This window comes from Pan paniscus, chromosome X (genome assembly GCF_029289425.2).
Source record: "Pan paniscus chromosome X, NHGRI_mPanPan1-v2.0_pri, whole genome shotgun sequence".
In the NCBI taxonomy this organism is placed as follows: domain Eukaryota; kingdom Metazoa; phylum Chordata; class Mammalia; order Primates; family Hominidae; genus Pan; species Pan paniscus.
The window spans coordinates 118,444,308-118,463,694 of NC_073272.2; the positions used below are offsets into that span (position 1 = coordinate 118,444,308).

A 19,387-nucleotide genomic window follows, 5' to 3' on the forward strand; every position below is an offset into this window, starting at 1 on the left:
TGAACTGGAAAGTGACTTGGTACTTTCCTCTTGCATACCCAGCCAGAAGAATGTTTCAGTGAGTGACCACAGTTTTGTGCCTAGACAGCTTCTTTGATGAGGCAAAAGACTGGAAGACCCTCTGAAAGTTATACACTGGACTTGTATTAGTCAAAATAATTAGATTTTCCTAAAATAAGCTAATATTTGTATCTAATTAAAGAGCCACGCGAGAAATCATTAAGCTGACTTAAGGTAAGAGACAAGTATTATCTGAGCTTGAAATTGCAAAAGTTTTACAACATTCTGTCGGGGCTGTTTTTTGAGAGGTCAGAATGTATGCTTTTACCTGATTTTGTAGGCTTAGGTGGCTTCATCTGTGCTGTCTTCTCCTGTTTATGGACACTGGAAGTGAACATCTTTTTAGGTTGGTTTTCATTTGCAGAGCCAGCTCCCTTTAATACAAAAATGAAAACAGAAAGCTTGTAAGTTCTGACATTAAAATGGCAGATTGCTTATTCAGAGGACCATAGAGTGCAAGCCCTGTCCTGGGTACTATGAGTTTAACAGTATCCAAAAGGAAAGAGATTAGAGATATAGAGATAGATAAGGAGAGAAATAGCATTGAGCCTTTTGGCTTAAAATTTAGGTTCACAAAACCTAAGCTGGCTCAAGTTTACCACCTTTCAGACCAGAAAGAAAGAGCTGTCTAATTTTACAAATAGTGAAAGCAGGTTAACAAGATAATTATTTAACTTGAGAACAACCTTTTCCTTAGCACTTTACCAGCACTTAACAGCAAGCTAACAGAACATGGTAGTTGCAAACAAATCTGATCAATTCACTGAAGTGAGTTCCATAAGATTTCTACTTTTCAAAACTAGCTGACATATGACTTGAAGCATTTCTCACATTAGAAAGTAATATAACTGTAGGTCTTTCCAAAATTCTGCAGTTTATTCTTTTCAAATTAACCTCTTCATAATTGGTCTAAATTAATGAGTTTATATACACTAATGTATCCCTCCTGACAAAAGCTTTAACCAGGCTGAGAGCAGTGGCCTATAATCCCAACACTTTGTGAGGCTCAGGCAGGAGGATCACTTGAGCCCAGGAGTTCAAGACCAGCCTGGGCAACACAGTGAGACCCATCTCTACAAAAAATTTTAAAAATTAGCTGGGCATGGTGGCGCACACCTATAGTGCCTATAGTCGCAGCTACTATGGCGGGGATGAAGGGGAAGGATCGTTTGAGCCTGGGAGGTTGACACTACAGTGAGCTGTGATTGCACCACTGCACTCCAGCCAGGAAGACAGAGTGAGAACCTGTCTCAAAAAAAAAAAAAAAAAAAAAAAGCTTTAATAAAGGTGGGCTTTACCCCTCTATGTTCCTGTCCCCATGTAAATACTAATGATGAAAAAGAAAAGACCTTTAAAGCAAAGAGTTAAACATCTCCTCACACAGTCCTTCAACAAATTTAGTAAGCACTTAAAAGTATAGGAGCTTAGACATATCTCTTGATATATGAATTTGGTATGTTTCCTTGAGTCAGTTTTCTGCAGGTTTGATAAGAGGGGAGAAAGGCATCATCCCATCATCTCTTATCCACATGTGGTAGTTAGCCTAGTTTACCACATCACATTTTATAACTTACAGGTAGGTGCCACACCAAACCAAATCAATATGTAGAAATCCAAACATCAAACACAGAAAGGGAACTTGTTGTGTACTGATACAGAAAAGTGCCCAGAAATAAAATGTTAAATGAAAAAAACAGTATTTAAGTTTGATTCCATTTATAAATATATATATACATATTGATAGGTATAAAATATCTGTAAAGATAGTCACTCAACTCTTACCCCAGTGGTTACCTTTAGGTATTTTTTTAAGCTATGAGGATGCAAAGGCATAAGAATGATACAATGGACTTTGGGGACTCTGAGGGAAAGGGTGGGAAGGGGATGAGGGATAAAATACTATCAACTGGGTTACAGTGCACCAAAATCTCACAAATCACCACCAGATAACTTACTCATGTAAACAAATACCACCTGTTCCCCCCAAACCTATGGAAATAAAAAATTAAAAATAAAACAAAATGACTTACTCCTTATTTCTCAACCAATTTCGTGGAGCCTTGCTTTAGAATATTGAGGGCAGGATTTGTTTTGCAGATTCTCTCTATGTTCATGACTTTGCACAACACCCCCCCCACACACACTTTTGAGACAGGGTCTCACTCTGTCACCCAGGCTAGAGTGTAGTGGCGTGATCTTGACTCACTACAGCCTCCATGCCTGGGCTCCAAGTGATCCTCCCACCTCAGCTTCCTGAGTAGCTGGGATGTCAGCACATGACACCACACCCAGCTGTGTTTTTGTATTTTTAGTAAAGATGGAGTTTCAGCATGTTGCCTAAGTTGGTCTTGAACTCCTGAGCTCAAGCAATCCACCTGCCTTGGCCTCCTAGAGTGCTGGGATTATAAACAAGAGCCACCGCACCTGGCCTGCACAAACCCTTTAAGAGCATAAAAGCAGGGCACGTTTGTATAAATACAAAGCAAGTCTTTTTCCCTGAAGAGTCCTCCTGCCTTGATTAATGTTCCCAAAGAGAGGGGGAGCTGCATGTTGGCAAAGTTCCCAATAGAAACCTAATCAGTGATTCCAGCAACCTTTTTGGAGTGTTTTATTGGCTACCCCAGGTCCTACCCCATATTTAGGCTCCTTAGTCTCAGCATCGGCTCCAGCACTGCTCTTAGTTTTCAGCTCTTTCACAGGAATGTGGGCCTTGAAACTCCTCTGCTTCTGCTTTGCCATAGTTATCCAAACTGGCTCTGAGACAGCATAATCTGACTGTTGACCAGCAGGCTTTCCTGAGAAAGAAATGAAAGGAGTTAGAACTGAAGCAAGGCAGGCAGGGTCTTGAGCCTGGTTGGGGCTTACCCACAATAATATCCCAAATGGGACCCTTGTTAATTGCCAAAGGAAAATAAACAGATATCAACCAGAGAAGGCCCCCCTTTTTTGGGCCCTCCCTATAGCTTGGCAAGGCAGGAGTTCCTTGGGTAGTAAAGAAGCTGTACTTAAAAGTGGGCATACTGTCCCTTTACTGGACCCTTCCCTTGTCCATCCCTCGTGCCATCTGCAAATCAGAGTAGGACAATGCTTGCCAGGTGGGCTGGGAAAATCCCAAGGATGCCAGAGGCTCAGGCCATTGATGCCATTCCTCTAACTCCTAGAAAAATCTTAGAGTATTTGTTACTTCATAGTCCCTCACACAAGTGTGTGGTTACATAAGTGTGGTTACAGGAATATAAAAGATTTTTCCAAGGATGGAGTGTGAAGGTCCAAAGGTTTTGGGAGACATTCGTGCCCAAAAGATCGCCTAGCTCTAAATTCTTAGATATTTCAGATGAGCGAAGAGACATTTATGGCAAATTAAGATTTCAGGCTGAGAGACCGAACATAGTGCTCTACGAATGAGTTGGCTTTAAAAATCCACATGGTGTTAGGGAGGGGCTTAATACATGTAAAAGTATTTTGAGAAAAGCATAAAATTCCATCCAAATGTAAGGTGTGCAGAGGGTGAGGAAGAGGGAATTGGGAAATGGTCATGTGTCTACTATGGAATGTAGATGGATGTCCAGAGGGGGATCCCATTGGGAAAGGGAAGGCTCAAAATTAACTACCTCCAAATCTATTAAATCTAGAATGGGGCACTATTTTGCTCCCAAACTCATAAACCAGCCCTATCAAAGCCACAATTCAGTAAAAGACTAGAATAGACTTTAATGCCCATTCAAGGCTTTGCTTTCCAGTTGTTTCCACTTGATATCTGCTTGCCATCTGGAGAGATAAAAGCCTTACCTGGGGTCTTGCAAGCAGGTTGCTTCTTGGCCATGCTTTCAGATTTGGGCCTGCTCTGTTGCTTATCTGCAACGTAAGATATTTTGGTGAGGTTCCCTGCAGCATCCAGGAGCCCCTGGGAAGTGCTTCTGATTTTATGTCCCCTGCCTACAGAGGATGAAATTGGGCCCGAGGGCACTGAAGCAAGCTGGGTGAAGTTATCTTGTTTCTCACTCTTATACTTCTGCGAGGGAGGGGCTCTTTTCAGTCGAACTCCAAAAAGCTTTTCAACATCATCCTGATTGGATAGGTTTGCATGCTGGTTATTATTACCATCACCACTCTCAAGATCTTCTTTCTTAGAGTAAATGCCCCCAGAAGTGGATGTTTGCCTGACAGGAGCAATGGTGAACTTCCCAGGTTTGGTAGCAGGGGCTGGAATGCTCTTTATGGGGTTTTTGGAACCTTGGCTGAATTTCTTGGTTTTGATTGCAAAAGCTTCATCTCTTCCTAGGAACCAGTTGTCAGAATTGCTCTCAAAAACAGATCGCCTAGCAGCAGCATTCACAGAACTTGAATGAACCTGTTGCTGGAAAGGACTACTTGAAGGCAGGTGCTTCTCACCACTGCTCTGCTTTACAGGTACATTCACTGGGCCCTTTGATGACATCTGTGGCTGGAATTTAGACCTATCTGAGGCTTGGGAAGAATGTTTGGGAGGCAGCTGCTTTTTAGAATTCCTCCACTCTTTAGGAGAACTGGCAGAAACAGAGGAGACTTTTTGCTCATACTCAGGTTTCCTCAAGGCCTGGGAAAGCTGCCTGGGAGACAGCTGCTCTTTAAAACTGCTGCACTTCCCAGGAGCTCTCTCTGAATAAGAGAAAACTTTCTGTGGGTCTTCAGGCCTCCCCAAGGACTGTAAAGGGTGCTTCATAGGTAGCATCTTTGAAGAAATGCCTCCCTTAGGATTAGCACTCCCTGAATCTGAGAAAACTTGGTGCTTGACTTCAGGCTTTGATAAAGATTTGGAAGGAAGATTGGGAGGCAGAGGTGCCACATCACTGCCCCTCTTAAGAGCAGAGCTCTCTGAAAAGATTTGCTGTGCCATAAATTTCACGAATGACTGGGTCGGACGCCTGGGAATCCGTGATTTGTTAGAAGTGCCTTCAACAGCCATTTTCTCTAGTCGTGAGGTCATTTCCTGAACTTTAGACCTCTTTAAGAACTGGGTAGCATATTGGGGAGGCAATGGACTCCCAGAAATGTCTGCCTCAATAGCAGCCCGCTCGAAATTTGAGGACAGTTGCTGGACTTTATTTCCCACCGTCAGCTGGGAAAGATGTCTGGGAAGCAGCTGCTCCTTAGAAATATCCTCTTCAACAGTAGTGCTTTCTGGATGTGCAGAGAGTTGATACAGTTCCTCAAATTTAGGGGTCACCCATGGCTGGGAAGTGTATTTGGAAGGTGTTGGTGCCACAGGACTGCTCCATTCTGCAGAAGTACTCATTGAGTCCAGGAACTTAGGCCTCTCCGAGGGCTGGGAAAGGCATCTGGGAGGCAGCGGTTCCACATAAGTGCCTTCCTCAACAGCTGTGCTTTCAGAGATTTGCCGGATTTGAGGATCTGTCAAGGACTGAGGAGAATATCTGGGGAGTAGTGGCTCCACAGAAATGACTCTCTCAACAGCAATGTCCTCTGAACCTGAGAACATGTTTTGTTGAACTTTAGGATTCATCAAGGGCTGGCAAAGAAGTTTAGGAGGCAGAGGCTTCATAGAAATGCTCTCTTCAACAGCCAAGCTCTTTGGAGATGAGGAAACTTCTTGCTCCACTTTAGGGTTCACCCATGGCTGGAAAGGGTGTCTTGGAGGGATTGGCTCCACGGAATCGCTCTGTTTTATAGAAGTGCCCACTGAACTGGTGGGGACTTGTTGCTGAACAGTAGGATTCATAATGGGCTGAGAAGGGCATCTGGAAGGCAGCTGCTGCATAAAATCATTCTGCTCTTCAGGAGTATTATTTGAAGCAGAGGAGACTTCTTGTTGGTTTTTGGGCTTTCCCAAGGCCTGAGCAGGGTGTCTGAGAGGCAGGTCTTCCTCTGAGCTGCTGCAATCATCAGAAGTGTTGTACTTTTCAACATAACTGCTTGATTCTGTGAAGACTTCTTCATCTTCAGGCTCCTCTAAAGCCTGGGAGAGGCATCTGAGGTCCAGCTCCTCCTCAGAGCTGCTCAAGTCCTCAAGAAAACTTTTTGATTCTGAGAAGACTTCTTGTTCATCTTCAAACTTCCCCAAGGACTGGGAAGAGTGACCATGAGCCAGTTCTTCAGAACCATCCCCCTCCTCAGGAATATTCTCTGAATCTGAGGAGACTTCTTCAGCATCAGGCTTCCTTGAGGACTGAAAAAGGCTTCTGGGAGGCAGAGTCTTGGCATAAACATCTCCTTTGGCTGTAGTACTTGTCATACCCAAAACACTTGCTGTAAAGGTCTGGTGAACATTTCCAGAAGGCTTTTCTTTGCAGATAGTTTGAACATCCTGGGCTGACTCCATTTTGGATTGGGCCTTTTGTAAATCAAAGCTGAAAGCTTCTTGATCTTCTAACTGGATATGAGAAGGATTCATAAACACCTGAGCCTCTGCTGCTACTGAGAGAATGGCCTCCTCTTGGGTTGTAGAAAGGCTTTCCACCATCAGTGAGAGAGAAGCTCTGGCTTCTGTCTTCTCAGCTCCAGAAGCTGCATCTTCATGGTATGGTTGTGGATCACTAACCATGGAATTGTCCATGTTTTCAGGTATGGGCTGTGCTGCTGATGCTTTTCTGGATCCGAAATCTATGCCAGCATTTCTCCTTCCCATGTCATCTTTATCTGAAAGCAACCCCTGAGGGGTAGTGGTTTCTGGTTGTGAAGTTGTAGGCTGCTCCATGTTGTCCTTCTCTAAGGACAAGTGTGAGAAAGGGACATTCCTGGCAGTCTTATTGGTAGGTGAAGACCCAGCTCTATCGCCCAGGCCATACCCTTCACTGGATTGTTTAAGGCTTCTTCCTTTGAATTCACACCCACTCAATCCTGAAACACTTGCTCCTTTTCTTCTCCATCTTCTTCCATATGCTGCTGACATTGGATAGCCCTGACTCCGAGAAGCATCAGTGTTTGGAGCCTGGTCTGTTGTCTTCTTATCATACATCTCAGTTTTGTTGTTCTGTTTCTGGCTTGAGGAATCTGCACCAAACAGAAATAAGGAAAGGAGAAATATGTGTGACTTTGACTTCCTAAAATAAGAATACTGTGCCCTGGCCCAGTGGTACCTATTTGCTACTGAATTTCCTAGTATGAGGAAGCAGCTATTTGGAAGACAGAGGGCAACATGGTCACTATTAGGTTTCTGCAGTTGGACATTTTTAAGCCAAAGAGAAATCCTAGTTCTAGAAACTGACTCCAGGGTTGGCTTATCACCTTTTTACCAATAGTCTGGTCCACCATTCAGTGTGAGACACATCAGAAGGCAAATTTTGAACCTGTAACAATGACTACCTGTGGGGAAACTGACTGGGGAAGGAGGAATTGAATTTTTTACTTTCTAATTAGCATTTCTATTTTCTACATAATATTTATCTGAACTACCTGAAATTTCATGTCATGTGCATGTATTGCTTTTTTTTTTTTTTTTTTTTTTTTGAGACGGAATCTCGTTCTGTCGCCCAGGCTGGAGTGAAATTGAAAATTAAATTGAAAATTAATTATGGTTCTATTTTACACTCTACCCAAAGACAAATTTCACACTTTGAATTCATACATCATACCAGGCTGCAGTGGCGTGATCTCGGCTCACTGCAACCTCTGACTCCTGGGTTCAAGCAATTCTCCTGCCTCAGCCTCCTGAGTAGCTGGGATTACAGACACATGCCACCACGTCCAGATAACTTTTGTATTTTTAGTAGAGACGGGGTTTCCCCATGTTGGTCAGGCTGGTCTGGAACTCCTGACCTTGTGATCCACCTGCCTCGGCCTCCCAAAGTGCTGGGATTACAGGCATGAGCCACCGTGCTTGGCCATGTTGCTTTTTTTTTTTTAAGAAGGGGTCAATAGGAGTTATCTGGGAGGCAAGATTATGGCCCCCTTTTCTTCTTTTTTTCTACCCTCTTACATTAAAACAATCCTAGTTGTTTTTATTTCCAAGATGCAGATTGGAGGCATTGTTAGCATGTCTCTCCCACTTGGAAAGACAAATAGCATGTAGATATTCATGCTGCGAGCTTTTTCCAAGAAGCAACACAGGAACTTAACAGAAAGAGTGAAAGAAACCACAGACCCTTTGAAAGAAGTGATGGGCAGCAGCCTACACTGTGAACCAGATGGAAAACTCCCCATAGGAGACAGTGAACCTGCGCACACACCCAGCACATCACTACTACAATCAGCATCTGAGAAAGCCATCACACAAAGATACTCTGCAACCAAGGAACTCATACAGAGTCTTCAAAACTGAAAGCACCCAGAGCTGAAGCCAGGTGACAATAAACTATAATAATCCATTAAAAAGTGGGCAAAGGACATGAATAAACAATTCTCAAAAGAAGATATACAAATGGACAACAAACATATGAAAAATGCTCAATGTCACTAATCACGAGGGAAATGCAAATTGAAACACAACGCGATATCATCTTACCTCAGCCAGAATGGCCATTATTACAAAGTCAAAAAACAATAGATGTTGGGATGAATGTGATAAAAAGAGCATACTTATACACCGCTGCTGGGAATGTAAATTAGTGCAACCTCTGTGGAAAACAGTATGGAAATTTCCCAAAGAACTAAAAATAGATCTATGATTCAATCCAGCAATCCCACTACTGAGTATCTACCCAAAGGAAAAGAAGTCATTATATCAAAAAGACACCTGCACACATATGTTTATTGAAGCACAATTCACAATTGCAAGGATATGGAATCAACCTAAGTGCCCATCAACCTATGAGTAGATAAAGAAAATGTCAAGCACATGCTAGTAGTTGTACAGATTACTCCTCTCCTTTCTTCTAGTACTTTTCTAAGGAACTCACTTTGATCCCCAGATGGAAGGGTCCCTCGCTGCCTTTCTTCCCTCACTATCTGCTGCATCCCTAGCTCCATCTAGGGGTTTCATACCCAGCATACGGCGCTGAGAATAGCTGACTGTGCTCCAAACCACTTTCATGATATGGAAAATCAACTAAAGAAAATGTGATACTACTCAGGCATAACAAAGAATGAAATAATGTCTTTTGTAGCAACCTGGGTGAAACTGGAGGCCAATATTCTAAGTGAAGTAACCCAGGAATCGAAAACCAAATACCACATGTTCTCCCTTATAAATGGGAGCTAAGCTATGGGTATGCAAAGGCATACAGAGTGGTATATTAGACACTGAAGACTCAGAAAGTGGGAAGGGTAGGAGGGGGTGAGGAATGAAAAACTACATAATGGGTACAATGTACATTACTGTAATGACAGGTGCACTAAAATCCTAGACTTCACCACTATACAATTCATCTGTGTAACCAAAAACCACTTGTACCCCTAAAGCTATTGAAATAAAAACATTTTTTTAAACCGATCATATGTAATACACATGCAAAGAAATTCTTGGAATGCCTTAAGAATTGCATTGGTCCACAGGGTTCAGGTCAAGCACAAGGTAGTAGTTGTACAGATTACTCCTCTCCTTTCTTCTAGTTCTAAGGAACTCACTTTGATCCCCAGATGGAAGGGCCCCTTGTGCCTTTCTTCCCTCACTATCTGCTGCATCCTTAGCTCCATCCAGTAGTTTCATATCCAGCATACAGCGCTGATAATAGCTGACTATGCTCCAAACCACTTCCATGATATGGAAAATCAACTAAAGTATCTGCCACCATGGATACTGACTCAGTTCTATCCTCTGTGTGTAAAAAGAGACAACTATTAAAAAATAAAGCTCAAAGGCTGGGTGCAGTGGCTCACGCCTGCAATCCCAGCACTTTGGGAGGCCAAGGTGGGCAGATCACAAGGTCAGGAGATCGAGATCATCCTGGCTAACACGGTGAAACCCCCTCTCTACTAAAAATACAAAAAATTAGCCAAGCGTGGCGGCGGGCGCCTGTAGTCCCAGCTACTAGAGAGGCTGAGGCAGGAGAATTGCTTGAACTAGGGAGGTGGAGGTTGCAGTGAGCCGAGATCACGCCACTGCACTCCAGCCTGGGTGACAGAGTGAGACTCTGTCTTAAATAAATAAATAAATAAATAAAAATAAAGCTCAAAAAGACAAAAGAGTACTCATTTAATCTTCCTTTTTCTTTTTTTTTTCTGGAGGGTTTTGTGGTTTTCTTAGTATTCATGGGAAAACGTGTTTAGGAATGTCCTGTCTTTGAACCCACATGTGAAATCCTTTGTGGCAAAAACGTAACATAACTGTTCAACTTAATTTGAGGAACTGGAATTTTTTTATCAAATACTACTAGAAATCAGCTTGCCATCAACTGGAGCCAACATCCACATATGCACCCACATAAACACACAGAGAGATTTTCACTCTGGTGATATTTGTTGTTTGGGGATTTGATAGGTGTTGGCTGCCAAGGACATCTGTCTGCAGCTGCATAAACCCTCTTTGTCCAAGGATGTGGGCAATAGTATCATTATTAACACAGACATTTTCTCTCTACAGGAAGAGAAAGGCAACTTTAAAAAAATGATTTTTTGGCCAATTCTGTTATTCCTTTCTGGTTCTGCTGCTGAGGAAGAATGCTGAAGGGGAAATCAGTGGCTGTCCTCTCATATCTGGGCTCACTGAGGAACTCAGCATGTACGTTAGCCTCGGAGAGGATGAAACAAATTCACAAACAAAACACCTCTCTTGTTGGAAATTCATTTACATAAAATAAGAATCCAGGTATGATCCTTTACCTGAACCCCACACAAGTGGCAATTGTATTACTTTGGCAGTTTAGATGGAGAAGCCTGGACAACATTTTCTGCATATAAAATTGAAAGCTCTCTGAAGACCAAGGGCAGCAGTCTTGGGTAGTTCTTGGGTATAGCTCCTATCAACATAGCACTGTGCAATGAAGTCTGTCATACATGTTTCTGGGTGAGGGTGAAGATATGCTAACCTGCACTGTCCATTCCCAGCTTCTTTTCGTTGATTTCTTTTGGTTTGGTTATGCTCTTTTCTTCTTCAGAAACCAATGGAAGGTTTGGCTCCTCCTCCTTTGGTTCCACCTGAAACAGGAAAAGAAAGAGCTTGAATCCTACTGAAGTGCTTTCCAACCACGCCTGCATGGTTGCCAAAGAAAAAGCATCAGGAAAAAAGTTCTTGATGCTGGGCACGTAACAGTACCTTTAAAGATGGACGTTATTTCAATGGAGATATTTCCAGGGATTTCTTAATGGAATTGTTTCCACCAAGAGATCCTTGGGGATCATTTTACCTACTGGAAGTGGTTCATCCAGGTTTGGAGTTTCTAATGTCTGAGTGACACACTGCAGGGATCCCTCTAAAATACCCTGGAAATGACTGAACCACACTGGAAGGCCACGAATCTGAAAACGGGGTCATTGGGCCTGACAACAATCATGCCCTCGGCCATATTGGGATTCTCCGATTTGCTTCACCAGACCTGTGAGTCAAATTCAAATCCTTTTTGGCTTCTTTTCAGGGAATGTAATGAAAGCATGAATTATCTCTTTCCAGATCAAAAGAAGAAAAAGAATTGGGGTTTTGTTGGGAGGGAAAGGAGAAAAAGCTGAAAGGTTCAGCCCTTACACTGGATGGGCTGAAGTTGGTTTAGTATAAATAAGGTTTTCTGATAATTACAATACAGCTCTGGAAATGTCAGCATAGCACTGCATTGAACAGTGTCCGGAATTTGCTTAGTGTAAGCCTTTATGGCATGCATGTAAAGACAAACATGTAACTCTTTACACTCCCACTCAAAGTGCCTGTGCAAACAGACACAGCTCATAATAATTTATTTTTGAGTAAACGTGGTCAGATTGGCCTGGATTCAAAATCTCTTCATCATTTACTTGCTGCGTGACCTTGGGCAAGTTATTCTCTGAATCACTGTGTCTACATCAATAAATAAGGGACCAGGAGAAACCTCCTGTGGGACTTGTAGATCTAAGAAATTACAGAGCAGGGAGAAAGTGGTAGTAGTCCCTGTGTCATAAATGATCCTGGATCTTTTTTATATTCATCCACATGTCAGGGAGAGAGTCACAGGGAAGAAGTGGATGCTCTGGCCTTCTCAGAGGGTAATGCCCAGGCTTTTTCTCAACTAGGCTATACAGAAAGAAGAAAGTTAGAAGGGTCATACTGCTTCCCTCAGCCAACCTTCCCCATCTCCCAGGTTTGTGGTGAGGTATTCAGGGGATAATGCATGTATAGGGTTTGGCACCTAGTAATTGGTCACCACTTCTTTGACACCAAACTAACAAGGTACTCTCAAGGCCACCAGAGGGCTTCCCTCTGCCGCCCTGCTCCTCCACCTGTTCTTTCAACTCGTATTTTGTCTAAAACCTAAAGTGAAATTGAGATGCCTAAGCTAGAGGCAAGATGGTGGGATGAAAAAAGTGCTGAGCTGGAAGTCAGAAGACTGGATTCTGGCCCTAGCTCTGCTACCACCTGGGTGTTTGACTTTGGGTAAGTATCTGAAATTATTTGTGCTTTAATGCCCTTCTCTGTAAAATGTTTGTACTGTACAATCTTTTAGTCACTTCACCTCTGATTTACAGTCTCTTCCTTTCAGCCTAGAATCACGGGCGAATTCAGTTTTTGATCAAAGTGAGTTTTATAGACAACTGACACATCGTTTTAAACACTAAACACTAACATTTTTTAACTTTTTTTTTTTAAACGGAGTTTTGCTCTTGTCCAGGCTATAGTGCAATGACACAATCTCGGCTCACCACAACCTCCACCTCCCGGGTTCAAGCGATTCTCCTGCCTCAGCCTCCAGAGTAGCTGGGATTACAGGGATGCGCTACCACACCTGGTTAATTTTGTATTTTTAGTAGAGACGGGGTTTCTGCATGTTGGTCAGGCTGGTCTCACACTCCTGACCTCAGGTGATCCGCCCGCCTTGGCCTCCCAAAGTGCTGGGATTACAGGCATGAACCATTGCACTCAGCCCTAATCCTTAACTTTTACTAAAAGCCTTTTCCAAAAGCATTATTTCTCTATCTTTTTAAACAGGGATCACGGAAAATAATCTACTTTTTCTAGATGACTTGGACAAATAATAAAATTATCTATTACATTGGACTATGATACAGTGTGGCCCTGAAGGACATATTGAGGTGGGCAAGGTTCTTGAGCCCCTATATTAAATGGCCCCAGATTGTTTCTGTCATTCTGTCTGCTACCAGCTGTCACTTCTCTTTGCTGTCAGGTCTGAGTCTAATCTGTGGCCATGTTTTTAACACAGTAGGTCTGCTTCCTGGAAAGTCATGTGGCATCTATTTGGAGATCTTTGGATGGGTTAACAACTAAGTTCTGGATGTTTAGGGTTGCTGAAAGCTTGATCTCCAAATAAGTGGAATAGTGCTGCAATTTGTGACTCATGGGTCTCATCTGATTAATAACTGAAAGAATCCTGATCTGGGCTAGGGTTGAATATTCTCTACAAATAGGGCTGAGTGAACTCCCAGATGTTAACCCAATAAGCAGTTTATGGGGGTTTAAATCATTCACTGTTTCTGCTTCCTTTTAGTCCCTTCTAATATAAGCTCCACATGGATAGGAAACCACACCCAGTAGATGCAAGCTTGCTCACCCCTCTGGGGGTGTCAAGCTTAGGACAGCACCCTTGACCTTGCCAAGCTTACTTAGGGCATCAGTCTCCTACACCATACTATTTCCCTAGTAGTAGTTTGCAAAGGTTGGAACTCATCTTTTCTTATACAGGAGTTTAGTGCCATGTCTCTTGAAGGACTTACAATCACTTGAAGGTTCTTCTTTTGTTTGCGGGGATTTAAAGTCATTTTGTGGCGAGCAGCTGAAGAATCCAAACAGCCCTGGGTGGTGGCTGGGGTGCTGAAACCAATGGGCAGCTGGGTGCTGCTGGTAGAGGCAAGTGTGGCAAATGCAGTCAAGGACTGTGAGCAATCAGGTCCAGATGATAACTCAGAGAAGCTCTGGGGAAGGTGGGAGAAAATAGACGAGTCAACCCGTATGATGTTACTAGTCTCAAAAGTTGGATATTCTTCCGGCTGAAGAATTCCCAAAGAAGAAATCCTTCATGAACTATTGTCCCCTTTCCTACATTTCCTGTCAATGGGCTTATTCATTAGAGGTAAGCTCCATAATTTTACTGGTTTCCTTGCAGATGAAAACAAGAAACAGGAAGAAGTTTGGGTTACTCCTCTGCTTAGAAAGCTTTCAGGGGCACCCCATTGTCCTCGGGATGGGAACACAACCACTTAATTGAGTTTGCAAAGTCAGAGAGATTGCATGTTCTCTTGTCCTAGATCCCCTTCTTATCAACAGGACATCTGGCTGGGGTGAGAGGAACAATTGGTATCAGTGAAACCCAGCAGAGCTCTGGGATTTCTATATTGGAGGGTTGGGTGGAGGCAGGAAAATCAGGTTGGAAGAGGGCCTGTCTGCAAGGTGCATTTTCATAGACAGCACACTACCTTTTATTTATATTGACAGTTCATGGGTGCAAGACTGATGGGAGGACCCTCAGGAACTGAATGCTCTAACCTCCAGTGGGATAGTGATGGAGCCTGTAACCCTGTCCTCATTATGGCTGGCCTCCATATCTCCATACTATTTGGTTCTGGGACACCTAGTTGAATTCCTCTGTAGGATCTTCAAAATAGTCTCCTCTGGGCTTCTGGACATAGCATTTTCCATACCTCAAAGAGCCTCCCCAGAGCTCTTTCCATTCCTAAGAAGATTTCGATTTCTGTTAGCAGAAGGCCCTTTGAAGATCAGCTGATAAACTGTCTCTGCTAGATACTAGTAGCAAACCATATATTATAATTTAGCAAGTAGACAGAATCTCCCATTGTGTTTACCCACTAAGTTCTCTTCAGGCTAGTTTTGCACAGTGCCAGGGATCCCCTTGGTACTTGCAGCTTTCACATGCCTTCATGGTTCCCACCACCATTGTATGTTGATGCAGTGATAACCTTAGCTACTATCTTGGTTATGAAGATGGCACTGTCATTCCAGTGCATGGGGACTTAACACAGTGCTAATGGGTCAGGCTGATGACAAATCCTGCAGACCATTCTGTTTTGGATTCAGGGAGAAGACAGAGAAATAGTACAGTTGACTTTTGTGGGATCAATCACACAAAAGTAGGATTGATCCCAAGATTTCCTTTACTTCTTTGTGCAACTTTCATCTATGAATTTATATACTGCTTCTTCCTGATATCATCTAGTTAGATTATGTTATCTACTGGAAATATAAATTTGATATCAGTGTATAGAGTAAAAGCTCTTCTTTTATTGTTCTGAACATCTTTCATACCTCAGAGTGGTGTCATAGTTCTGGTCTTTTGGGGCTGGAGGATAACATCTATGCTCCCACTAACCTCACATGATCTGTCTTCCTTTTATCCCTGACCACATTACCAGCCATTTCCTGCTCCAGACACACTGCTGGTCTGCTGTTCTTCAAGCACTTCAGGCATGCTCTCCCCTTGGGGCCATTGTGCCTGCTGTTCCCTCTGCTAGGCATGCTCTTCCCCCATGTCCATGTGGCTAGCTCCCCTACTTTTTTCAGGTTTTGATTCAAAAGCCACCTTTTCATGGCCTGGTGTGGTGGGCTCACGCCTGTAATCTCAGCACTTTGGGAGGCTGAGGTACGCAGATCAACTGAGGTCAGGAGTTTGAGGCCAGCTTGGCCAACATGATGAAACTCTGTCTCTACAAAAAATACAAAACTTAGCCGGGTGTGGTGGCAGATGCCTGTAATCCCAGCTACTTGGGAGGCTGAGGCAGGAGAATCACTTCAACCTGGGAGGCGGAGGTTTCAGTGAGCTGAGATCACCCCACTGCACTCCAGCCTGGGCGACAAAGCGAGAGACTCCGTCAAAAAAAAAAAAAAAAGGCACCTTTTCAGTGATGTCTTCCCTGGCCAATCTATTTAAAATGTTTGAGCCACTTCATATCCCCTTCCTTACATTGTTTTTCTCCCTGTCACTGTTCTCACTGTCTGACATACAATATGTTTTCCTTATTTAGCTTGCTTATTGTCCATGTCCCCCATTACAATATAAATTCCATGAAGAAGGGTTTTTATCTGTTCTATGTACTACTGTATTGGGGATACAGTACCTCCAACTGTGCTTGTAGTAGTTGCACAAGCACTACATGGTAGTTGCTCAAAACATGTTTTTTGAACTGGTGACTTGATTACGTTAAAGGCTTCCACCAGAAGTTGCCTTTCTGAGATGTCATCAGAGCAAGCTCCTCTGTTCTCTGTATTATTTTAGTTATTCTTTCTGAGGCCTCACTAGCTCCAGCCAAAGGTAGAAGGAGAAAAACAAGGAGCTCTATGAATCTGGAAACCCTAAAAGAACACCGTACAACTTGCTTTGCATGAAAGCCAACTTATGATGCCCACATGGCAAGTAAGTACATATTTAATAAATATAAAGAACTTTCAATTCAGTTGGCATCCCAAACCTTGTGGTATAAACACTAAAGATACTTAATTTACTTTAGTGAAACTCATTCTATAGCGTAACAGAAAAATCAGGCTCAGCAAAAATCTGGCAATTTCTAGATTGGGTATGTGCAGGACAGAGTTTATCTGTTTCCAATCACAGCCGAAGCCAAGAGTCCATCAAACTTAATAACAGCCACTGATCTCCCTGTGTTAGCTTGACTCTCACTAAGGAATCTATAGACATCAGTCTAAACACAGACCCACATCCATTCTCAAACCGGGGCTAAAAATTAAAGAGCAAAACGATCAAGCATTCTCCTCATCTGACTATGGAGCTCAAGCTCAGACATATGATTTAAAACAGTCTTAACAGGATCTCTGTTGTTAGGTTTAGAGTATGTTATGTGGGTATAGATTATATGTATATGTTATGACTTCCCTTAACTCACCAGTGAATTAAATAAACTATACACTCTCTGGAACTCTACACAGTATTTCTCAATGTATGGTCTGGAATCCCCCAGCACCAAAATCACCTGGAATGAGTGTTGAAAAAGCACATTTCGGGGACATATCAAGACCTAATGAGTAAGAAGATCAGGGGAAAGGCTTTAGAATAGCTTTAACAGGGTTTCCAAATGAGTCTTCCAGGAGCCAAAGTTGAGAACCAATGCCTAGTCCTCTAGCATGAAGAGAACGGCTCCCATTTTCAAATATGAGTACAGCAAGTTCAGGAATAATCCCATCAGTTGCCTTAGAACAGGAGTCAGAAATATATGGATTCCTTTTGGGAAGTGTGGCTCCTTCTTAGGCTTTCTTAGGTCCTCTTTCCCTCAGTCCTATTGGTTAGCAGCAACTTAGAAGAGTTACCACAGGCCAGGCATGGTGGCTCACGCCTGTAATCCTAGCAGATCGCGAGGTCAGGAGATCGAGACCATCATGGCTAACACGGTGAAACCCCGTCTCTACTAAAAACACACACACACACAAAAATAGCCGGGCATGGTGGTGCACACCTGTAGTCCCAGCTACTTGGGGGACTGAGGCAGGAGAGTTGCTTGAACCCGGGAGGTGGAGGTTGCAGTGAGCCGAAATTGTGCCACTGCACTCCAGCCTGGGCAACAGAGCAAGACTGTCTTTAAAAAAAAAAAAAAAAAGCTACCACAGAAGCCAACCACAGGATTTTATGAGTTGCCCAAGAAAAGCAAATAGAATCCCTTCCTGGCAGAATTCTGAAAGAAAAACGAGTGGAGAAAGTGGGACACCTTTCTCTACTTTTCCATCCTCACTCCCCTCCAACCCTACTTCTCCTTCCACGCACTCTGACAGCCAACATACCCTGTCTGAACCCAATCTGCATATTATTTTTTCGTTCGTATAAATCTAAGGGGTAGAAGCGTAGCTTATTACATGGATATATCGGATATATCACATAGAGGTGAAGTCTGAGCTTTTATTTTTACTGTAACCATCACCCAAATAATATACGTTGTACTCATTAAGTAATTTGTCATCCCTCACCCTCCTCCCTCACTCCCACTCTTCCAAATCTCCAATGTTTATTTTCCACACTCTATGTCCACCGTGTACACATTATTTAGCTCCCACTTATAAAGGAGAACATTTGGTCCATTATGTATATTATTAAGTACAGCTGAGATGTTTTCATTTCTTCTCCTGTGTTTTAGAGAGAGTTTAGCACAGATATCTTCAGATTAATATCTGGAATTAAATGGGCTCCTTGTGCCTCAACATCTGGGAGATGTGCCCGGCCTGGTACCTACTAATCCAGAATCTTCTTAGAGAAGGAACCTGGGTTGGACCTTGGGCCAGGGGAAAGGATTCTTCAGCACTGGTTAGTAGAGAGCTGGACACTCTTTTGCTGTTAGCTGGGATAAGGGCTGCTCTTTGGAAAATAATAACACATTTTCACTTCTTTTTTCCCTTCTGTCAAGTTTCTAGACCCAGTGCAAAGGAGTTTAGTCAATAATGCACATTTTGGTAGTCCTTTTTAATGATTTCTTTTTCTGTTGTATGATGCTAGGGTTTTCCCCTTTTGAGCAGGGATAGAGAGAAGGTTGACTGTCTTCTTGGAACAAAGGAAAGCTCTGATTGTAATGTCTTAAATAAGGGGATTACCAGGTGGCTGTCTAGGCCCAGATTTCATCAAGCATTTGGCCCATAAAGCTGCCACTCTGAGAAAAAATACATTCTGAAACTGACACTGGGATGTTGGAGAGTTGGGTTCTATGTGAGTCAAAAGCTAAAAGCATGTGTCTATCTCCACAAGAAGAAGCGACTCTTGGTGGGAAATGTGGTTCTTGGTGGGAGACTTCTGCACCAAGAGGTACTGGCACAGAGTGTGAGACCCAATAATGTCTGTAGGGATTTTAATTCCCTGGGTGTGGCAAAGTGGCTTCTGTGCCCATTCCTGAGAGTTCCTGCACAGCTGCTGCTTCATTCAAAATCTATGTTACTTAAAAGCTGTTGTGGTCAATATTTTTGCCAACTTGAAAGTTCTTAGAGATGGAATTTCTGGTATTCCCTGCAGCCCCCTTCTATCACAATCTCTTCAATTTCTTAACTAGTATAGAGAATAAGAACATGGACTTTGAAACCAAATAGGCCTGAATATGACATCCTAGCTATACCAGGATGTCTGACCTTGAGCAAGTTCCCTAGCCCTTTTGAGCCTCAGTTTTCATGTCTGTAAAATGGGAATAATCATAATACATACTTTGGTTTGTTGTTGTAAAGATTAAATAAAATTATACAAGGAAAGTGTTTAACACAGTGCCCGTTACATAAGAAAGTCTTGATAAATGTTAGCTGTCGTTGCTATTGCTGGGCATTGGTTATAAAAAGAGGACTGCTAGAAGCCACATAGTTCAGTGAAAAATGCTATGGATT

General features: G+C 42.8%; 1 protein-coding gene across 1 annotated transcript in view; it reads right to left on the minus strand.

The window, feature by feature from the left end:
• Positions 1–19,387, minus strand: part of KIAA1210 (KIAA1210 ortholog) — a 71,949-nt gene that overhangs the window by 4,071 nt on the left and 48,491 nt on the right. Inside the window, exons 8-13 of the mRNA XM_003812631.4 lie at positions 13,789–13,986; positions 11,284–11,391; positions 10,962–11,070; positions 3,850–7,050; positions 2,692–2,855; positions 329–434 (exon numbers count right to left, since the gene is read on the minus strand). Of these exons, the coding sequence (XP_003812679.1) occupies positions 329–434; positions 2,692–2,855; positions 3,850–7,050; positions 10,962–11,070; positions 11,284–11,391; positions 13,789–13,986 (3,886 nt within the window). The remainder of the gene's footprint in view (positions 1–328; positions 435–2,691; positions 2,856–3,849; positions 7,051–10,961; positions 11,071–11,283; positions 11,392–13,788; positions 13,987–19,387) is intronic.